The sequence below is a fragment of the Suncus etruscus genome, chromosome 10 (assembly GCF_024139225.1).
Source record: "Suncus etruscus isolate mSunEtr1 chromosome 10, mSunEtr1.pri.cur, whole genome shotgun sequence".
Taxonomy (NCBI): Eukaryota; Metazoa; Chordata; class Mammalia; order Eulipotyphla; family Soricidae; genus Suncus; species Suncus etruscus.
The window spans coordinates 57,192,230-57,213,950 of record NC_064857.1 but is presented as its reverse complement, the minus strand read 5'-3'; the positions used below and the strand labels follow the sequence as shown (position 1 = coordinate 57,213,950).

Here is a 21,721-nt window from a genome sequence, read left to right as displayed (position 1 = left end):
GTTCTGGACCTATACTTCCAGAGTTTCCTGTGCTGCTGGCAGTGGAGCATTGGCATCACTGTGGAAGCACTTACCCCACTGCAGGAGACTGTCCTAGTATCTGTCCATGTCTGTCCTCATTGCACAGAACCAAGGTCAGGGGCCACATCTACCCAGAGTTCAGGTGGCAGGTGCCCCTTGGCCTTCTGCCCTTCTCAGCTGCCTCCTTAGGGAACTTGGGCCCCCTGGCCAGGAGAACCCTGCCCAGACATGGTCCGGTGACCCAGCTACCCTAGCTGCCTCCACTGACTTCCGGTCACGCTTCCCCATCCGTGCTTGGAGCCGCACTGTCTGTTTGAGCGTCTTTGTGTCCCCATGAAAGGGCCACTGTCTGGCCTGTGTAGCCTAGAAGGGGCACAGGCGGGCTTGCCCAGACCCAGAGTGACCTGGCACTCGGCTGTTGAGCTCGGGGACTGTTGAGGCAACGCTGCTCTGGCATGATGGACCCCGCACTGGGACGAAGGGTGAGTGAGTGAACAGGAGCCGAGGAGTAGGGGGGCAGTGCTTGGGCAACAGCCACTGCAGCCCTGGACAGGCCCTTTGGACAATGACTCTGCTGGGGCTTGGGCTCTTCCACACCTGCTGCTCAGACCCTGTGTGGACCTGGCCTTGTGCCTTTAAGCCCAGTCCAAAGAACCTTCACAGGGTGGAGAGAGTGGTGTGGCAGGAGACACCACACTGCCTAGCACTCCGCAACCTATTTGAGGCTCCCTCACACTGTGCTCCCCATCTCCGGGCCCTCCCACCGCCATCACCACCAGCTTGTGCTCCCCAGGCATCAGTTCCAGGAAAATATAGCTGAAGTGGTTCCGGGACCCTTAGTCCTCAATTCTAAGAGTCTCCCCTCAGCCCAGTGGCCCTGTGGTATCCCCCTGACCCACGTCAGCCCCCAACTCCATGCCCTCCACACTGCCCTGGGACGTTGCTGTGGGGTCAAGTGAATCCAGCTTTATGAGCCACAATAGGACAAACCTCCACACAGCACTTCAGGGCAGCTTGGAAGCCCTTTCCTGGGAGAAAGGTAGGTGGGGAGACACCACCCAGAGCCTTTGCAGGGGACCCAGCCAAGGCCTCAGCATGTCTCAGGGGTGTTCTGAGGTAACAGCCGCCTCACCTGCATGCATGAAGAAAGGTGAAAACTGGGTGGGTGTGGCTCGTGTGGAGAAGTACTGGGCTGACTCCCCACACATGCAAACATGCATTCACACATGCACATGGCACAAACACTTGCATGAACAAATGCCCGGGAGATACAGGTCAGCAGCTATGCGGTAATACATTGGCAAAAGGGGGAGAAAACCATGGAGGGCCTGAAGCAGGGATGTTCCAAGGGTTCAGGACACTGGAAGCAGTTGGGTCTCTGGTCAGATCTCAGGTCCCGTCAGTCCAAAGGTCCATGAGCTGCTGTAAGTCAGACAAGGGCCAGCAGGGCAGGCCCGACACTGGCTCCCTCTGGGTGTATATGGGGCAGGAAATGGGGAGCAGGGTGTGAATGCCTGGCCCTGTGCTTTCCTGGGCTGTGACCACACATGCTGCTCCTGCAGTCTGTGGACTGGGGTCCCCCTGGGGATCCCCGATGTACCTTTTGGTTCCTGCAGGCCCTGATGGAGATCTGGCATCCCTCCAGAGACCTCGGCCACTTACTAGTATCCACAGAAGGTGACTCCCCCTCAGGTCCTCACATTTCATCCTGAGAGTAGGAGGCACGTTCTTGGAACTCAGGACAAAAGGAGTTTGCTTTGCCCAGTGTTTTCTGTCACATTAGCAGAGGACAGGCTTGTTGAGCTCAAGCACGATGAACCTGACCTCATCACAAGGAACATATGGAATAATATTGGGGGCACAGACCCAAGAGGGTCAGGTGGGGAGAAAACCAAATACTTTGAGTTCTATTTCTTTCTTTCTTTATTTATTTATTTTTGGTTTTTGGGCTACACCCGTTTGACGCTCAGGGGTTACTCCTGGCTAAGTGCTCAGAAATTGCCCCTGGCTTGGGGGGACCATATGGGACGCCGGGGGATCGAACCGGTCCGTTCCTTGGCTAGCGCTTACAAGGCAGACACCTTATCTCTAGCGCCACCTTCCCGGCCCCTTGAGTTCTATTTCTAAGTAGATAATTGATCAAGGGCAGAAATGCCATTGCGGGGAGGGCACCAGCCTGTCACAGGGTGAACCCAGGTTCCTTCCCCAGCACCCCATATGGTCCCCAGAGCACCTCCAGGATAGATCCCTGAGGAGTCAGCTGAGTATTGCCAGGTGTGGTGCAATGCTCCTCCCCCAAAACATGATTTATAAGGCTATTATAAATGTTTTAATCACTTGAAAAAACTTTGTGGCTGGAGCAATAGTACAGAGGGTATAGATAAATTCTCATGCCCCAATGCTGAAAGGAAAAGGGAAGCAGGTCTAGAGCAGGGCAGCCCCAGGAAATAATCCAAACTAGGCTAGAGAGATGAACCACAGGTCAGGTGTCCTTTCCACTACAAGGAAAGTCTGTATTGGGAAGAAAGGACCAAAACCTTGGCTGGAGAACAGATTGGAATAGAGAGCCTATCCAGAGGTCTTCTGATATATAAAAGAAGAGCCATAGGGGTTAAGTCTGATACACCTTGCCAATTTAGGGAAATACTGACTACTCCAACAGAAAAGAAGGCATTTGTTTACACACAGCTGCCTGGGTTGGATACCAATCCCCGGTATCCCATATGGTCTCCCAGCATAGCAAAGAGCCAGAACACCACTGGGGGTGGCCCCAAACCACCCTTTGCAAAAAAAACAAAAACAAAAAACAAAACAAAACAAAAAAACAAGGTTCCTTTAGATCTGAAAACCAATCTAGAAGCAGCACATGCCAAGCAAATCCAGGCCTCACCTACCCCAGAGCTGGGCCTGTCTGTTTGCTCCTGGACAGGCTGTGGTAGCTTCTCAGACCACATCCCAGAGCTCATCAGACACATTTTTCAAGAAGAATCTAGAGAATCATAAACAGCAAACCATGAAACACGCAGGGACAGCTTTGTGGGAGGATGGACAAGAACATTCTAGAATCTGGTTCACTTGGAGCCAGAGCAATAGTGCAATGGGGAGGCCCTGCCCTGCACATGACCCAGATTCAATCCCCAGAATCCTATATGGTCTCCCAAGCCTGCCAGGAGTGATTCCTGAACCCAGTACAATGTGACCCAGTAATAATTGTTAAAGTCTTTTTAACCCAGACTCATTAGACAAATTCGACTAGTTCTAAGGCAAACAATATTTGAAAACCACAGATAACTGATTTTAGGTAAAGTAAAGACAAACTATTTGGAATTTTATACAATATTTGAAATACACCCCAAACTATGCTCCCAAACTCAGAGGACATGAGCCCTCACTTTTCTAGAAATGCTTCTTCCTAAATTTAATACCTCAAATGAGCTGAGTTAATTAAATAGCACTCAATTTAGGAGGGCGGACCCCTGGGATTTCTCAGAGACCCACTGGAAAAAAATCATAATATTGTTCCAGGTCAAAAAGTCTTCATTAAGAATTTTACTTGGACTATTATTATTAAATACATTAAAACATTATTTGAATATTTTAATATTGAGAAAATTTGGTCTGCTTCTGTAATTAAGAGTGGATCACAGGGTCGGTGAGGTGGCGCTAGAGGTAAGGTGTCTGCCTTGCAAGCGCTAGCCAAGGTTCGATCCCCTGACATCCCATGTGGTCCCCCCAAGCCAGGGGCAATTTCTGAGCACTTAGCCAGGAGTGACCCCTGAGCATCAAACGGGTGTGGTCCGAAAAACCAAAAAAAAAAAAATGAGTGGATCAGACACAGAATTGTCTTTTAGAAACAGTTAAACAAAAATTTTTGACAATGATACCCAAAAAAAATCTTTGCCCAATTTAAGTTCAAGACTTAAATTCTGGTTAGAAGTTTTGCGCAGTGCGATTAGAAACACCTCTAGAATATAGTCAACTTGAACTTGCTTTACCATGAAGCATAAACTGTCTCTTTGTCACATTTTCTCTCTTTCATCTACTTTTTAGAACCATTTTTCCCTCTTGGTTCCCTTTAGAATTTCTTGAAACAACCTATAAGTCATCTCTAAAGTAGACAAGACTGTTCTTTTGCCTCAACAAAGCGCTTCCTGGGTTTTCTTTCCCCTCTCGTGTATTGTCCCTATACATTCAAAGATTCACTTCAGGTTGATATGAATCAATCCTGGTAGTTCCACTCCTATCTGCAGTTGAGACCCCACAGCCACTGAAGCCTGCTGCCTCATAAATCTGTCCCATCCCAGATCTCTGCTCTGGGGACAGTGGTGGCCCATGGGCTCATAGAGCCCTGAGACCTTCTACCCTCAAATGCAGCAAAGCCAGACCCAGGAGCAGCTGCAAATGCCTTTGTCTTTCCAGGAAGAGAAGACAGAGCAGAAGCCCTGGGAACTCACATATGCCACTGGTCTCAAAGAGCCAGTCATGTTTTCACTTTGCAACTCGGGTTTCAAGTGACCAAACGGGTTTGGGAGACTTTCCAAGCAGACATTTAATACAGAGCAAGTAATTGCTGCTTGCTGGGCTTGGCCTGGGTGGTGCCTGTTTTTTGGGGGGGGCTCAGTGTGACCCTACACACACACATTTACACCTGCATGCTCATCCCACACACATATTCACTCACACACAGGAACACTCATGCAATACACTCACACACAGCTCACAGACATATATGCACATCCACATCCACACACATCACAGAACCAAATACACACAATCACATATAATGTACATAGATTCACATATTTATATACATTCACATGCACACAATCATATGTAATTATGATACCCAAAAAAAAATCTCAAACAACAGGCATCCATCATCGTCATATATATACATTCACGAGCTCACCTGCAAACACTCATGTACAGTCATGCATAATCACACACAATTACACACACACCTACACACACTTGCATGGTCATGCCTGCCTAATTTGCACACACCTGTGTCCATTCACACACACTTGCACACATTTGCCTGCTTTTCATCCACTCAGAGCCCCCTGCTATATCCTCCTGGGTGCCCAGCCCTGGACCTGCAGTGGGCAAGTTGCACTGCCCGGCCAGAGTGAAGTACCCAGACCCAAATAGGAGATGCTGGAGAAAGGGCAGATCAGGCCTCGGGGCACTAGCCTCTGCCCTGTGCCCAGGGCCAGACACGCCCACCCTCCTCCAGGAAGTCCTTTCCTGGGGCAGTTGGTCAGTGCCCCGGGAGGTGCTGTCAGGCATCTGAGCCCAGCAGCACCCAGTAAAGCGTGTTCTTGGGCTTGGACATTCAGACCCCTCCGTGGACTCTGGTGCAGGGTAAGAGGCTCTGGGAGGTGGCAGAAATGCCTGTGGCCCTACAGCAGGGGAGGCAGACGGAACAGCCTGGATTCTTGGGCAGAAACTGCAGCGGCAGCAGAACTTGGGGCTCCCAGAGCAGGCTACACAAAGGGAAGCCACTGCTTCCTGTAGGGCATGGAGGCGTCAGTAGCTGAATAGCCTTTGGCCATGTGCAGGCCCCCGCTGGCTGAGTGGGGCACAGGCACTGTTTAGGCCTTAAGACTGAAGGTCCTGGACCCTTTCTTCCTGGGATGGGCTTGGAGTGGAGGGGCGCCAGGAATTCTGACTCAAACTTCAGAGGCCCCAGCCAGGCTGCCAGGGCCTGCCTGGGAAGTGCACTGAGTTCCTGGGAGATGGGAGGCCCGAGAACTCACTTAGGTGGGAGCCCAATAAATCTGCAGACTGGCTCTGCCCTGATCCGTGTTGGGGTCACAGTGATGCTTGCACAGAAAAGGAAGGGACTGGGGGGACTTGAGACCAGGGCCAGAGAGCACAGAGCCTGTCCCCGAGGCTGGGAGCAAGCAGGCAGCGACCCTAGGCTGCCCCAGAGAGATGTGACTGGGCATATGCCCACAGGGTGAACAGAGCAGGCTTCAGGGCCTCAGAGGGACCCACTTGTCTCGCATAGTTACAAGATGCAGGTTTTGTTCTTGCTCCTTTACCTTCTCCAAACTCAGTGATTGGGGATCACTCCCGATGGTGCTTAGGGATCCTGTGACCCAGGGATCCAGATAGACCAGTCTGTTGCACTCAGAGGGATTAGATGGTGAAAGAGAGAGGGTGGCTGAGCAGGGCTGGCTGTGTGCCTGGGACGCCGGGGGCTGGACTCCAGTGCTTCTGGTCTGAACTGCAGGACCCTGAGCTTTGGGGAAGAGAAAGGTGGGCACAGGTGGGCACAGCCACCCGGGGCAGTCTCTGAACTCTCCACATGTGTCCAGCTCTGGTTTTCCTGTTGGGGTGCTATAGGGGATATGGAAGGCCTCAGAAGTCCTGCTGACTTGGGAGAGAAGCACTGATCACCTTGTTGTTGTGTCACACCCAGCAGTGATCAGGGCTTATTCCAGTCTTTTCACTCAGGAATCACTCCTGATGGTGCTTAGGTACCACACGGAATGCCAGAGATCAAAACTGGGTCAGCTATGGGCAAGGGCAAGGGCTTCCCTGCTGTGCTATTACTCTGACCCCTTTTAATTAATTGATTTACTTATTTTTACAACTGTCTATTCCACTCCCTTTGCCCATGTCTGAATGAGAATTTTGTTTGTTTGTTTGTTTGTTTTTGTTTTTGGGTCACACCCTTCAGCGCTCAGGAGTTACTCCTGGCTTACACTCAGAAATCACTCCTAGCAGGCTGGGGGACCATATGGGATGCCGGGATTCAAACCACTGTCCTTAGGCATGCAAGGCAAACGCCCTACCTCATGCTATCTCTTTGACCCTGAATGAGAATATTTGTCCTTTATTGTAGATTTATGAGCAGGTGAGGAAAATTGGGGTGGGTAATCTGCACATTTTCTCTCTCCCATGGGTTTTTTTATTTCCATTGTCTTAAATGTCATTCAAAAGCAAAGTTTATTCTTGATGAGGTCCAAGAGTTGATTTATTTTATTTTATTTTATTTTACTTGTTTTTTTGGCCACACCTGGTGGCACTCAGGCCTTACTCCTGGTGGGTAAAGGGGACCTTATGGATCAAACCTGGGAAAAGCAAACGCTCTCCCTCTGTGCCATTGCTCTGGCGCCCAAAAGTTATCCTTGATGAGATCCATTTTATCTGTTTCCTCGGGTGCTGCTTGGGCCGCAGGGATCCATTTTTTACCTGGTTAGTAAAATACTCTGGGACCCTTGGTGCCAAGGATGGACCACAGGTGGGTTATATGCAGAAACCCTGACATCTCTTACCTTTTCCCCTCATTGAGAGCCAGCTAGAGGAGCTGGGCACCAGGCTGAGGTGCTGTCTCATAGGCACCTTCTTGGGCCTTGCAAGAAATATACCCCTTGCAAGACTTTGCTGCAACCTCGTGGCCCTGGAGAGGCACCTGTGCTGGACCCTGCAGGAAGGAGGCCAGGAGAGAAGCCAAGAGGAGGGTCCCCACTGCTGCCTCCTCCCAGGCCCCCCAGGGGTGCTGTGCTTCCTCATCAAGCCAGACTTTAAGTGTCTTGAAGTACTTCTGCGGAAATGACAAAGTAGTGTGAGGTTTAGGTTCCCTGTGTGCATCCTCAGAACCCAGGGGTGGATTTGGAAATGATTCTCAGTGCCTCGCCCTGTGGAGCTCTGCCTGGGGCAGATGGAGGGTGGCAGGTGGGTTTCCAGGACATTCCCAGGAGCAGGTGGAGCACTTGCGCCTCCTGGTGGCAGGTCTCCTCAAGTAGAAGGTGACGAAGGAGAGCTGAGGGGATGAGGGAGAGGGGAGAGAAGAGGAAGCAGTGATGGATGAGGGGAGTCTAGAGGGAGAAGGGATGGCATCCCTGAGGGAAGGAGTGAGAATCATGTCATCAAGGGGATGAGGCTGAGTGAGTAAGGGACAGACAGGAAAGCCTGGTGTGAGGCGGCAGCATGTCAGGAAGACTGTGGGCCTTTGGGTGATTTTTCTCCCAACTCAGTTCATACTTTCTCCTTCTTTCCTCTGTTTAAGGAGTCGGAGTCTGGGGCCTCTGGAAAGATGCTGCAGAGAATAGGGATCTGACAGTCCCATATCCTTCCTAATCAGGGTCACTGCTGTTGGCATCTCCCGATGACCTCACAGACAATGACCCCACAGGACCCAACATGCTGTTTATTTGTTGTTTATGTATGGCTGAGCTCGACGACCTGCCATGGGACCTGTGCAAACTCTCTGACTAGCTCCCAGGATGGCCCGGCACTATATGGTCCCTGAGTGCCGCCAGGAGGGACTCCCAAGCCCTGCTGGGCCTGACACCCACACTCAGAGAGCCCAGAGCCTGGGAGAGCCAGGCAAAAATGGTTGAGCCTCCCTCAGTCTTACGGGAACTCCCTGCGGTGCACCAGCTGGGGGTTCAGGGTTCTCTCTGCCACCCCTACAGGCAGCCTCCCTCCTGACCCTGCTGCTGCTGCTGGATGGTCACATGCTGTCCCCACCGTCCCCACCTTCCCCAATGTCCGGACTGCTGGGGCTGGTCAGTGAGTACCTGGACCAACACCAGGATGAGCTGGTGCAGGTAGGCAGCCGGGCTATTCTCACCTGCCCGTGTGGTTCCCTCTGGGTGCCCAGAAGGAGGCGGGGAGGGGACTTAGCTTCTGGCTTGTGCTCTGCTGTGCTCAGTCCCTACTGCCACCTGGTCCCTGAGCACAGAGCTGAGAGCATCACTGATAAACACATTAAATACAGTATAAGGTCCAGGGCTCAAGTGGAAGGAAGCAACAAGTCTTGTTAGGTTTGGGAGGACACACACACACACACACACACACACATACGATACACATAAACTCACACACACCACATGCATGCACACACACCATCAGACATATTCACACACATATATCACACACTTGCACACACCATCACACACATCATCTCACACACACATACACACACAAACACACACAAACACACACAACAGCGGTTCCTCCTCTGAAAGAGCCTTTGGTCCAGAAAGTGCCCTTCAGGGACAAGGCTTTGTCACTATGGGCTTAGGTCAAGAGCTGGAAATGTGTCTGTCCCTGTCCCAGCCACCAGGAGGACCCCTTGACAGGAGCAGCTGTGGCCCCAGACCAAACAGTACAAACAAGTATGAACAAGAAAGTGTGTCCTGTCAGAAGCGCTGGGCTGGGCATCTGCAGCATCTGCCCGGGAACCCTTAAATAGGCTTGACATCTCCCGAGGTCATGAACATTGCTCTGGAGTGAGCCCTAGATGACAGCTGGGATGGGGACAGATACGGCACACACCGGACATCAAGTGTGTGTTCTGTGTGTCTGTCCCAGTTCCATATGTGCATGTGTTCCAAAGGTGTGTGAGTTCCATGGTTCCACGTGTTTGTGGCCCATGTTTGAGTCCCAATTTTACATGTGTGTTTGATGGTTCCACATGTGCATATGTTCCCCTGCTCTCCATGTAATGTGTTCCATGTATGTCTTGTTCCTGGTTCCCAAGCATGCATGTATGTTCCCCAATTCCCAAACAACATTCCTATACAAACAACATGTCTGTATGTTCCCTTGTGTGTATGTTCCCTGGTTCCATGTTTATCAGTGTTTCCTGTAACCATGTGTGCATGTTCAGTGTCACAGTGTTGCACTCTCCAGGGTGGGTTTGAGGGTCTGAGTTCAGCCTGGCGTGTCCTGGTGGCAGCCTGTGGACACCCTGTATGTGGCTTCATCAGGAACAGCTTGTCACTCCCCCCCCACCCTCATAGTAGCCACTAAAGACAGAGCCAGAGGTAGGGTGGGGTGGGACATGGGTGGAGGTGTCATGAATCCCTTTAGAGTCAGGGTGCAGCTTCCTCTTCCTGCCTGTGAGCTCCCCAATCCAAGCTCAGTGAACCCCAAATTCTCAGCATAGAGGCTGCACCACATGGCCATGAGCTCCCTGGAGTTGAGGCCGGGTGTTGATGCACCCCAGAGTCAAGTTCCCCCAGAACCTCAGACCCAGCGATAGCCTTAGTGACCCATCCAGAAGACAGAGGCGACCCGTGAAGAGGGCTGGAGACAGCCTGTGACTCCAACCCATCACCCTTACTGGCCTGCCCCTGCCCTGACCCTCTGTGACAACCAGGGATCCGGGTGCCACGGTCCTGGCACCGGCCTCACCTGCTCAGCCTGTCTCTGCTACAGACCCTTCGGGACTGGGTGGCCGTGGAGAGCGACTCCGTGCAGCCCGTGGCCCGGCTGCGGCAGGAGCTAGCCCGGATGATGGAGCTGGCGGCAGAGCACCTGAGGGGCCTCGGTGCCCGTGTGGAGCTGGTGGACACAGGCTCTCAGCAGGTGTGTCCTGGGACCCAGGCAGGCCTCTTGGGGATAAGGAGAGGGATTGGGTATTCGGGGGGCCCTTATCCTCTGCATGATGCATGGACGTGGCCCCCTACAAGTGATACGCTTGGGTCATGTTGGGCTGAACAGAGAAGTTGTGTCTGGGGGTTGGGGTGTCTGAGGGAGCTCCTTTGTTTGAATTCACTTTTGATTGAAATTCAGATATCTCCAATGGTGGAGCAGACTCTAGACTGCTAGGCAGAGATGTAGACAAAAGGAGTTTGCTTTGCCCAGTGTATTCTGTCACATTAGCAGGATATCTGGAATCTCTCAGAATTCACCCCCGTTTTTGGTTTTGGTTTTTGGGCCATACCCTGCAGAGCTCAGGAGTTACTCCTGGCTCTGCACTCAAAAATCACTCCTGGCAGGCTCGGGGACTCTGTGGGATGCTGGGGATTGAACTTGGGTTAGCCGCATACAAAGCAAACGCCCTTTCCATAGTGCTATGGCTCCAGCTTCTCACCCCCTTTTCAACTTGTGTGACTGCAGCTGCCAGACGGTCAGCACCTCTCAATACCACCTATCATCCTGGCGGAGCTGGGGACTGACCCCAAGAAACCCACCGTGTGCTTCTATGGACACCTGGACGTGCAGCCAGCCCGGCGTGAGGATGGGTGGTTCTCGGACCCCTACATGCTCACCGAGGTGGATGGTCAGTGACGCACTCATGACCTCTGTGCCCAGCCCAGCCCTGCCCTGCCTGTCACATTTTGGCTCTTTCTCAGGCCAAGCATAAATCCACCAGATCCAATCGTGTTTCACAGAAAGAGAGGAAGAAAGGGTCATGTAGATACTCATGGGTGGTGGATCTCAAAACTGAGGTTTGTTCCATGGCATTGAACCTTGGAACCCAGGAGGTCTCCTAGTGTACCCCAAGATTCCCCTACTTTATAGGAGAGGAGAGTGAGGCTTGGGAAGGTTTGAGAACTTATCAAAGATGCCCATGGGGCCGAAGCAACAGCACAGAAGTTTTGCCTTACATGTTAGGGCATTTGCCTTACATGTGGCTGATTCCCGACATCCCTTAGGGTTCCCTGAGACTGCCTGGAGCGATTTCTGAGCCCAGAGCCAGGAGTAACCCCTGAGTGCCACTGGGTTATGAGCCCCCAAAACCCCCAAAATAAAGGTGCCTAGCAGGTATATATAAAAACTATATGAACATATAACATATATATTTATATATACAATATATAATTATATGTAATAAATTATATATAATATATAACATTACATTATATTAATATATAGAATAGTAAAAAAAACCTGAGGAATGATACAACTATTAGGGCCAGAGAGAGAGCACAGCGATAGGGTGTTTGCCTTGCAAGAGGCCGACCCAGAAGAATGTTAGTTTGAACCTGGCATCCCATATGGTCCCCCGTTCCTGCCAGGAGCGATTTCTGAGCACAGTGCCATGAGTAACCCCTGAGTGCTGCTGGGTGTGACAAAAACAAAAAAAAACAACAAAAAAGAAAGCTGAGACCTGGGGGCCAGAGAGAACACAGCTTGTATGGGGGAGCTTGCTTTGCATCCAGGTTCCAGTAACCCCTGAGCATTTCTGGTTGTGACCCACAACAAAACAAAAAATGTTTAATTAAAAAAAAAAACAAACTGGGGCTGGAGAGATAGCACAGTGGCTATCCAGGACCAAAGGTGGTTGGTTCGAATCCCGGCGTCCCATATGGTCCCCTGTGCCTGCCAGGAGCGATTTCTGAGCAGACAGCCAGGAGTAACCCCTGAGCACCGCTGGGTGTGGCCCAAAAACCAAAAACAAACAAACAAAAAAAAAAAAAACACAAAAAAAAACACAAAAAATCCATCAGGTCCTGTGATCACCCAAAATAGCTGCCTCTCCCACGGCCTGGCCCCTCTGTGTCTCCAAAGTAGGAGACTTTGTCCCCCAAAATAGGAGGCACTGGTCCAAAGATTAAGCCCAAATTTACACTTACTCAGCTTGGAAAAGTTGGCCCCTCTTTCTAACAGCACCCCCATTCTTAAAGGAAAGCTGTATGGACGTGGAGCCACAGATAACAAAGGCCCGGTTCTAGCCTGGATCAATGCCGTGGGTGCTTTTGGGGCCCTGGGCCAGGTAAGTGACCATAGTGGGGGGAGGGTGATGAGGACCTGTTGATGATGGTGGTGGTCAGGATGAGGTTCTGATGATGAGAAAGATAATAAAGGCCTCGTGGTTTGAATCATCCAGTGTGCTCCAGCATTTCCACCAGTCATGCCCTTCATGTCCTTACCAGTCTATGGAGATGGACAGTACAATCTCACCACTCATCATTTTTTGATATTTATTTTTGCTTGTGTATTTTTCATCTTCTTTTCACATAATGACAAATAGAACACTTTAAAAATTACTTGCTACTTGGCAAGTCACCTGGTCGACACTGTGGGCCACTTTGGTCTGACTGAGTCCTTCTCAGTCAGATGGGAAATCATCTTTATTGGGCTGAAAATAAAGGTTTTGGAGAAGCAGCCAGGTAGCACCTCTGAGGGGCATCTTCCACCCATTCTACCAACTACTTGTTGATATTTTACTAATTGCAGTTTGCAAAATCCATTCCTCCGGTGTGCAGCCACTTGTCAGCTAGGTAAGGTCACTAATGGGATTCAGAGTCTTGTGTCAGCTTCCCAAGACTTCTGCAAGACAGTGGGACAGTTGAACAGGGTCTTATGTCCAAATGTCTGTGGACAATCCTAGACTCCCTTGGGTCCTTCCTCCAGCCATCCAGCCCCACACTGGTCTCTGGGCTTCTGGTTCTTTCTTCACAGAGGTGCACATTGCTGGCTCTATAATACTGTTTCTCATCACCTGCCTCTCCCAGGCTCCAGTTGACAAGCCTCAAAGACACAGCAGAGCAAAACCAAAAAGGAGGGGAAAGCATATTGTACAGATTTTCAAGGGGCGCTTTGGTGCCCTGACATTGCCGAGAGAAAAACAACTCAAGTTGCATTGGCTGCCAGATCAAAGCCCATGATTATGTTAAAAGACAGGTTCGACTCTGGGCTGAAAAATAGCAGATCCATGAAATCCAATTCCTGTGCAGGCTTGTACATGGTGATGGCCTGTCAGTGCGAGCATGCTCATTTATCATGTTCATGATGACGAGTATGAAAAGAGATTCGGCCCTGGTAACCTTTCTGGAGAAATTCCTTCTGGGGAGAAGGGGCCTCGCCTTGGTGCAGTGTTCATTTTCTTGGAATGTCTTTACTGCCCACACACTTGACTTCTGCACAAATTGAGTTCCAGACCCTGAGCTGTGAGTGGATGCGGATGTGGATGTGGATGTAAATGTGGATGTGGATGCAGATGTGGATTAGGATGTGGATGTGGATGCAGATGAGGATGTGGATGCAGATGTGGATGTGGATGTGCATGCAGATGTGGATGCATATGTGGAATGGATGTGCATGCAAATGTGGATGCAGATGTGAATGAGGATGCAGATGTGAATTTGCATGCAGTTGTAGTTGCAGATATGGATGCAAATGTGGATGCAGATGTGAATGTGGATGCAGATGTAAATAAGAATGCAGATGTGGAGTGGATGCAGATGTGGATGCAGATGAATGTGGATGCAGATGTGGATGTGGATGCAGATGTAGATGCAGATGTGGATGCAGATGTGGATGATGATGCAGATGTGGATGCGGATATTGATGTAGATGTGGATTAGGATGAGAATGTGGATTAGGATGTGGATGCAGATGTGGAGGATGATGTGGAGGATGATGTGGATATGGATGCAGATGTGGATGCAGATGTGGGCATGGTCGATTCCCACCAAAAGGACATCCAGGCTGGGCAAACATGCTGCTGGCCATGGCTCCAGTCTTGTCCTGGTGACCGCTCTGAGCTTTCTTGCTCTTTCAGGATCTCCCCATAAATGTCAAGTTCGTCCTGGAGGGGATGGAGGAGGCTGGCTCCGTGGCCCTGGAGGAGGTGGTGCAGCGGGAGCGTCTTGGCTTCTTCGCCAGTGTAGACTACATCGTCATCTCTGACAACCTGTGGTTGAGCCGGACCAAGCCAGCACTGACCTACGGCTCACGAGGGAACAGCTACTTCACAGTGGAGGTGCTGGGCGGGCATGGGGTGTTGGGAGGCAGAGGGTCATCCCCTCCCAGGGGACATGGAGTGCTGGGACCTGGAAGTTCTGGGAGTCTGTGGCATGTGCATTTTGGGGGGGACTCACAAGCCCTCTGGTGAGTTCCAGGCCCCAGAAACAGATTGGTAGGTAGCCTGACTGCTGGGAGCAAGTTTCCAGGAAGTCACTGAAGGAGGAAGAAGGTGAGGGATTCTTGGGGGACTGGTGGGCAGTCTGAGATGACCATCAGTGTGGTCCTTGCTCAGAGCTGCTCTGTGCACTCAGGCAGGGCTTTCCTTCTTGGGCAGCCATAATGTCATAGATGCACATGACTACCCCATAGCGCATAAGGCCAAACAGGTGCTTTTGAACCCATGGGTGCACATGGCCCCACAGCCATGGAAATATGATGTGACCCTGCAGTGTCGAAACATTAGGACACTCATCACAGGTCCTCAGGGTGACTCTGTCCCCGTTGTTCCAGGTAAAGTGCAGGGACCAGGACTTCCACTCTGGAACCTTCGGGGGCATCCTGCATGAGCCCATGGCTGACCTGGTGGCCCTCCTGGGTGAGCACTGCTCTCAGGGCCACATGCCCTGCTGATCAGGAATGTCTGCTCTGGCTAGGACCTACTCTGGTTAGGTAGGAAGGGATGGAAGAAAGGCCCTTCTCAGCACCCACCCCTGGCTTCCTGGGGTTCTCATGAGCCCTCAGCCTCACTATCCCTGCTTTAGTGCACATGCCATACATTCACACACAGGCTCACAATGCTCACATAGGCAGACACATACTTGAGCAGAGAGCCAGGAGTAACCCCTGAGCACCAAAGGTATAGCCCCCAAATAACAAACAAAGGGGCTTTGAATGTGTGACTCTGTGAGCTCCGTTACACTTGCCTGTTGTGTGATTGTGATACCTGATCCTATTCCAGGATAGGGAGACTTTATGTGGGCCCAAGTGACCCAACAGGGCATCACAGCAGCACCCATTGGCATGTGCTTCTCATGCCTGGTGGGAGGGTTCAGGCTGGGGTTGGGCCTGCCGCTGACACTCGCACCTGAGCTTGTGTACCACATCCCAGGGAGCCTGCAGGACTCATCAGGCCGCATCCTGGTTCCCGGCATCTATGAGCACGTGGCCCCGCTGACAGAGAAGGAGAAGCAGATGTATGAGGCCGTGGAGCTGGACCTGGAGGAGTATCGTAATAGCAGCCGTGTGCGCCGCTTTCTCTTCGACACCAAGGTTGGCTGGGATGGGGTCAGCAGAGTTCTGGGTTACAGAGTCCTATGAGCAACCCAAGGCAGGGCAAAGCAGCCTGGCTTGGGGTTTGTTCTCTGTCCCCAGGTTGAGACTGTCTCAGGCTCAACAGCCCCACAGTGGGGGCTAATAACTTTCCCCGGGTTCACCCCTCTGATGATGTCATTTGGGACTGTGGGGCACAGGAGGACCTGCTGATGCACCTGTGGCGGCTCCCGGCTCTCTCCATCCATGGTGTGGAGGGCGCCTTCAATGAGCCGGGCACCAAGACCGTCATCCCGGGCTGCGTTACTGGCAAGTTCTCCATCCGGCTCGTCCCTGACATGGATGCGTCGGTGGTGGAGAAGCAGGTCCGTGTCCTGAGGGGTCCCCTTTCCTGCATGGTCCCCCACCCAAGCCAGGCATCCTCTTTCTGCCCAGAGGGCCCTGGACAGTCAGGAACACGAATCAAACCCTCCCCCTGCAGCACCTGAGGGGTTACCCCAAGAGAGTCAAGGACTGTGTGGAGTCCTCAGACTCAAAAGCTTCCTGGAAGTTGAGTTGGAGAAACACTCCAGTCTGCACCCCTGTGCTCAGCTCAGTTGCAGGGACAGATCGGAGTGTCCTTCAGCATAGCCTCCCACTGCAGGGCTACTGAACGTTTCTTAGCTGGGGCTGACTCGCTTTCCAGAACTTTCCAAAACTTGGGTCTTCCCCAACATTTCCAAGGAAGCTGGACTCTCAGAGTGATGACAGAGGAGACATGTAGGGATGGCCAGGGGTCATGTTTATCCAGAGCATATCATGGTCACTGTCCCCCATCCCTGTCTCTGTCTTCGCCCTCCCCAGCTGCCCCACTCTCCTGGTCCTCCCTGCCCTAAGTGTGTCACCTGAGCATGGCCGTGTCCTCTCGGGGTCAGATGGCCCTGGTGTGGACAGTGGTCTGCCTGCCTGCCTGCAGGTGAGACAGCACCTCGAGTCAGTCTTCTCCCAGAGGAACAGCTCCAACCAGCTGGCAGTATCCATGGTGCTGGGCCTGCCACCGTGGATTGCTGATGTTCAGGATGGCCAGTACCTGGCCGCAAGAAGGGCCATTTGCACAGGTGGGACACAGGGTGCACTGGGCTATGCGGGTCTGTCCTGGGCAGCAGGGCTGGGCTGGGACAATGAATCGGGGCTCCTTGGGTCTGGTCCCCAGTGGGCCAGAAGCATGAATGCCCAAACCCCACTTACACTGCTCTCTGCTCCGTGAGCCACAGGGGAGGAGAGGCAGGGCAGGAGGGTGGACAGACTGACTGCTATGGAGAAGGAAAGGGTAGCTCCATGATGCGGGAGGCACCTGAGCTGGAACCCAGGTCTCTTCTGGCCCTGGGTTTGGTCTGTACTGACCCCCCAAGTCTGGGCCATCCCCTGCTCTGGACTGACCCCCAACCCACTGTCTGCAGCTTGCTGTGTTCTGTGGACCTCTGCTCCCTCTGCTCACAGTTCTGTGCTTGGGTTTTTTAGGGCTTCTGTGCCCCATGCCACCTCCTCAGCCCCCAGATCTGCAATTGTCCTGTGGCCTAATAAATTAGGAGTATCTCTTTTTAGACCCCAGGGTGACCCTAAGAATAAACATCCCAAATGACAAACAATGGGGCATGTCTTGGGGTGAACGGAGTGTATTATAGGGTAACCAGCCTCAGGTAAGAGCCCCAAATGTGTGCTGAAAAGGTGGGCTTGTGAAGAAAGAGCACAGTGAGGTGGGGAGGAAAGTGTAAACTCTGCGTCTATCAGGCCAGAACCCCCTGCCTAGTTCTGGGGTCACCCTCTCTGAGGTCTCAGACATGCTTCTAGGAATCAGGGTTGGGGTCCTGGTGTAGACAAGCACCCTGGTATAGACAATTGGCGCTTTCTCTCCGTGATGCTGATGCCCCTGTTTAATTAAATGAATTCACTGGATTCTGGTGCCAGGCTCAAACCCAGGCTCACACGCACCTGCTCAGATTCAGGTGCTCCAAAAGGGTCACGTTCCACATGTCCCCTGCTGCTGGAACCGGTCCTCGAGGGGGCAAGGCTGGGAGAAAGCACCATGGCCAGAGCACTCCAGGCTGCAAACGACTAAACCCGTGGCTCTGTAGGGGAGCCCCCCCCCCCAATCCTTCCAGGATCCCTTGGAGTAAACACTGATTCCTTCAGGGGTCCACACTGCTATGTGCATGTTGGCAGCTGATGGAGAGAGACCCTCCTAGGTGGGGCCCCCTGAGCCCTCTGAACCCACACTCAGCCCCACAGTTCCCCAAGATCCCAGAACTCACACTCAGCCCTAGGTTTGTCACTCTCAGACAGTTGAATCGTCTCCCACGAGCAGAGAAGTCTCGCCCAGGACACAGTCAAGTGCAGAAAATTGCTGAATGTGCAGATTCCCTCCAAAGGGTCAAATCCTGGCAGAGAAGCCATGACAAGGGCCAAGAAACTTAATGTGTCTATCCACTCCCCGCTGTCACTTCTGGGGTGTCAGAATGTCACAGGGGGCTCTGGCATCTCCCAGAACAGAACAGTGTCAGTTTCTAGCCACTACAGGGGGCTCCAGAGTGACCATGAAGGAAAGGGAAGGAAAGGAATATCTGGGAGCACTTCCATTTCGGAAACTATCAGGAAAATACCTTTCTTCTTTCCTCCTTCTCCACCTCCTCCTCCTCTTCCTCTTCTCCTGCTACCTTCATTTTCTTTGTGGTACTGGGACTAAAGGAGCATCTCTGTGCTTGGGGCTGTTCCCAAGGGAACTCAGAGCACTGAATAATATGAGGGGGCCAAACCAGGGCCCCCATATAGGTTTGGTCTGTGGAGTCATCTCTGGGGTCCCAAAAGAAACATTTTATCAAGAGGTTTTTTTAAAAAATAATTAAATAAATTTAAATAATTTAAATTTAAAATTTTAAATAATTAATTTGCTTTTTGGCCACACCTGGCTGTGCGCAAGGGTTACTCCTGGCTCTGTGTGCAGGAATCATTCCTGGCAGGCTTGGGAGACCATGTGGGAAGCCAAGGATCGAACGCAGGTTGGCCGCATGCCAGGCAAACGCCTTCCCCACTGTACTACTGCTCTGTCCCCCAAGAGGGTCTTTAAACAGGCAATTGTCAAGAAAGCAACCTTTCTCCTGATCTTGCTGGCCACTAGGGACCATAAACGGCAGCGACCCAGAGGCCTGCTGAGCCCTGTCAGGTCAGAAATGGTACGAGAAAGTGGCGGCCAAAATCGTGACCCACTGACCCACTCTCCTGTTATAGTGTTTGGGATGGAACCAGACATGATCCGGGATGGGTCCACCATCCCCATCGCCAGGATATTCCAGGACCTTCTAAAGAAGAGCGTGATGATGCTTCCCCTGGGCGCGGCCGATGACGGGGAGCACTCCCAGAACGAGAAAATCAACAGGTGGGTGGAACCTGAGGTATCCCACACCCAGGCTCTTCCCAGGCCTCTAGCCCATGGGGTGGGCTAACCTACCCTTGGTTCCTCTGCAGGTGGAACTACATTGAAGGCTCCAAGCTTTTTGCGGCCTTTTTCCTGGAGCTGGCCAAGCTGCATTCCTGATGGGACGTGATCCCCGGGGCAGAACCACCCCATGTATATGCACAGCAAATGCCAGTTCTGCCCATTTGAAAAATCTCTGAGGGAGTTGCTCCAGTGAGGAGAGGCTGTCACAGGACAGCAGGGCCCAGCATCTTGCCTGTTGTGATCATGCCATTTTCCCAAGTTTTCCTATTATCTCCTTGGCCAGGTCTGCCCGCAGACATCCTCAGGGTGAATACTGCCCCGTCTGGCTTTCGAGTCCTCTAGTGCTCAGGAGCCAGGAGCAGCAAGCTTGTGCTGCCTTGACCCCGGTGAGAGGGTAGATCATTTCCTGAAACTCCTTGGCAGAGCAATTACCACCACATGAACATCTGTCCCTGTATTTCCTTTATTCTTCCTGCTTCTTGGAAAATTTGTGAGGGAGACGGTCCTGGTTCACAATATTCCTCCCCCAGGATTTCCAGCTTATTCCAAGGCCTCTCCCTTTTGTATGATGCTACCAACTCACACCCCCAGCCTCACAACTAGTTCTCATCTCTCCAGCCTCTCCCTCCAGCCTGCTGCTGGCACCCGCACACCTTGTGTGCCTTGTATTGTTGGGGTCCCACTCAGTGACTCCGTCTAAACTGCTCCAAAGCTTTTCATAACATGTGTAGGAGACCAAGAATGATCTGCCCTGACATCTGCCCACCAGAGGCACTGCACCCACTCATCTTCTCCCTGGAAGCATCTTGTCTTGTCTGGCTTGACTGGATGTGACAGTGCTGCTTGTGTACAATTTGTTGACACTGGAAACGCGTACACACGTCATCCCCCTGTTTGTTTGAGGATGTAAACAGATCAATTCTGACTTATTAATTCATCATTTAGATCACATTCATTGTGCACTGAAAATGTTTCTCTCACTAGTCCAGACAATAAAGCACAACACATCCCATGTCTCGGGCATCTTTAATGCTCAGTCTAAAATCGTGTTGCATCTGATCTGAAAGGTGGAGTGGGGGGTGGGTCACTGAAGCAGGAGCCTCATGCCCAATCTTGAGGGATTGGGGAACGCGGCTCTGGAAGCAAATGCCGACACAGGAAATAATCCACACAAGATTGAAGAAAATAAAACAGGTTCAGAAGAATTCCACCACCAGCTTTCTGCTCACTAGCAAGAGATACCAGCAGGCAGATAGACTAGTTGTGGAAAACGAAAACTCAAGCAGCTTCTCTCTGAGACAAGAGGTATTTATTGGGAGGAGAAAGACTACCCCTTGGGTAGAGAACAGACAGGGGTAAGAGACCGATCCAGAGGTACTTCCAGCCCTTGAGGGACAAGCACCAACAAAGAGGAATTATCATAGAGTGGAAACCATGGACTCCAATAGAGGGCAGGACACGGATTTCCCTGAATTGTCACCGAAATGGGCCAAGTAGGCTGCCCTTGGAGATGCTGCCTCTTTCCCATAGATAGGCTTTGAGAGGCTCCCTCAGGAGAATGGGTCAGACTGGGGCCATCATGGAACTTGTGACACTGGGCCTAAGCTGCTGTGTTTCCTAGGGCACCTATGCTGCTGACCCACAGGCTTCCCTCCCTCCCTCCCTCCCTCCCTCCCTTCCTTCCTTCCCTCCCTCCCTCTCTCCTTTTCTTCCTTCTTTTTCTTCCTCTTCCTTTCCTTCCCCACCCCTCCTCCTCCATAACAGGTCATGTAAGTTGTTTTTCTTATTTTTCCCTTCCTACCTCCACCCTCCAATACCACCACACTGAGAGATGCTCAGGGTTCCTCCTGGCTCTGCACTCAGGAATCATTCCTGGTGGGCTTGGGACCCTCTAGGAAGCTATGGATGCAAGCGCCCTCCCCACTGTACTCTTTAGCCCTATAGGAAGCCCTGGAGCCACCAAACTTCAGTGTCCCCAACTCACTGCACAGTGAAGAGTCTCTGCTCTTCACTCCTGATGAGAATTGGGGGCCATCTTGTTAATCTGGCAACTTCCACCAGACTAGAGGGAGATGAGTGGGGTCCCTTAAGCCCTACATGCTACCCCGGGAGCCTACATCTTGGCTACACTCCTGGTCTCTGGGAACACCAAGGTTGGGTCTCCTCAGTTCTCTCCTTTGGGGTTGAGTTCCCAGTGACCTGAGGGCAGAGGGACTGTGCTGAGCTGGGGGCTGCCTCAGGTGCACTCACAGTTCTCAGAGAGAACAAACAAACACAATGGAACACAGAGGTGGGCAGTTGGTGTGAGAGACACAGGGAAAAGGAGGAAAGGAGAGGTAGGAGACTAAAAGACGAGGAGGGAAGGGGAAAGATGGCAGAGGTGCAAGGAGGCAGGTAAGGGTGGAGTGCAGGTTTGGGGGAACTGAGCTATGTGAGGGTTGCTATGTAGCAACCCCAGAACAGACTCACCATGTCTGCACCTGAAAGTAGAGAGTTAGGAACCAAGTTATCTCCTTC

General features: G+C 51.8%; 1 protein-coding gene across 2 annotated transcripts; it reads left to right on the top strand.

Moving 5' to 3' along the window:
• The first annotated feature begins 308 nt into the window (after nt 1-308).
• CNDP1 (carnosine dipeptidase 1) lies at nt 309-19,578 on the top strand. 2 transcript variants are annotated; one of them, XM_049781763.1, is made up of 13 exons: nt 309-503; nt 8,451-8,585; nt 10,201-10,350; nt 10,885-11,047; nt 12,396-12,484; nt 14,276-14,476; nt 14,971-15,055; nt 15,569-15,729; nt 15,930-16,094; nt 16,685-16,826; nt 18,994-19,141; nt 19,231-19,333; nt 19,488-19,578. In XM_049781763.1, exons 1-12 carry the CDS (start codon nt 477-479, stop codon nt 19,298-19,300), a joined length of 1,536 nt encoding a protein of 511 aa, XP_049637720.1. In that variant the 5' UTR covers nt 309-476; the 3' UTR covers nt 19,301-19,333; nt 19,488-19,578. The 2 variants fall into 2 exon arrangements, with proteins under 2 accessions (XP_049637720.1, XP_049637719.1); XM_049781762.1 differs by having other exon boundaries at nt 19,231-19,571.
• Nucleotides 19,579-21,721: the final 2,143 nt, after the last annotated feature.

Excerpts from the sequence above, each read along its gene's own strand:
- CNDP1 (XM_049781763.1), top strand. The coding sequence starts at position 477 with ATGATGGACCCCGCACTGGGACGAAGG. Across the intron at positions 8,586-10,200 it reads ACCAGGATGAGCTGGTGCAG|ACCCTTCGGGACTGGGTGGC; the intron begins GTAGGCAGCCGG and ends TCTCTGCTACAG. Across the intron at positions 16,095-16,684 it reads CGTCGGTGGTGGAGAAGCAG|GTGAGACAGCACCTCGAGTC; the intron begins GTCCGTGTCCTG and ends GCCTGCCTGCAG.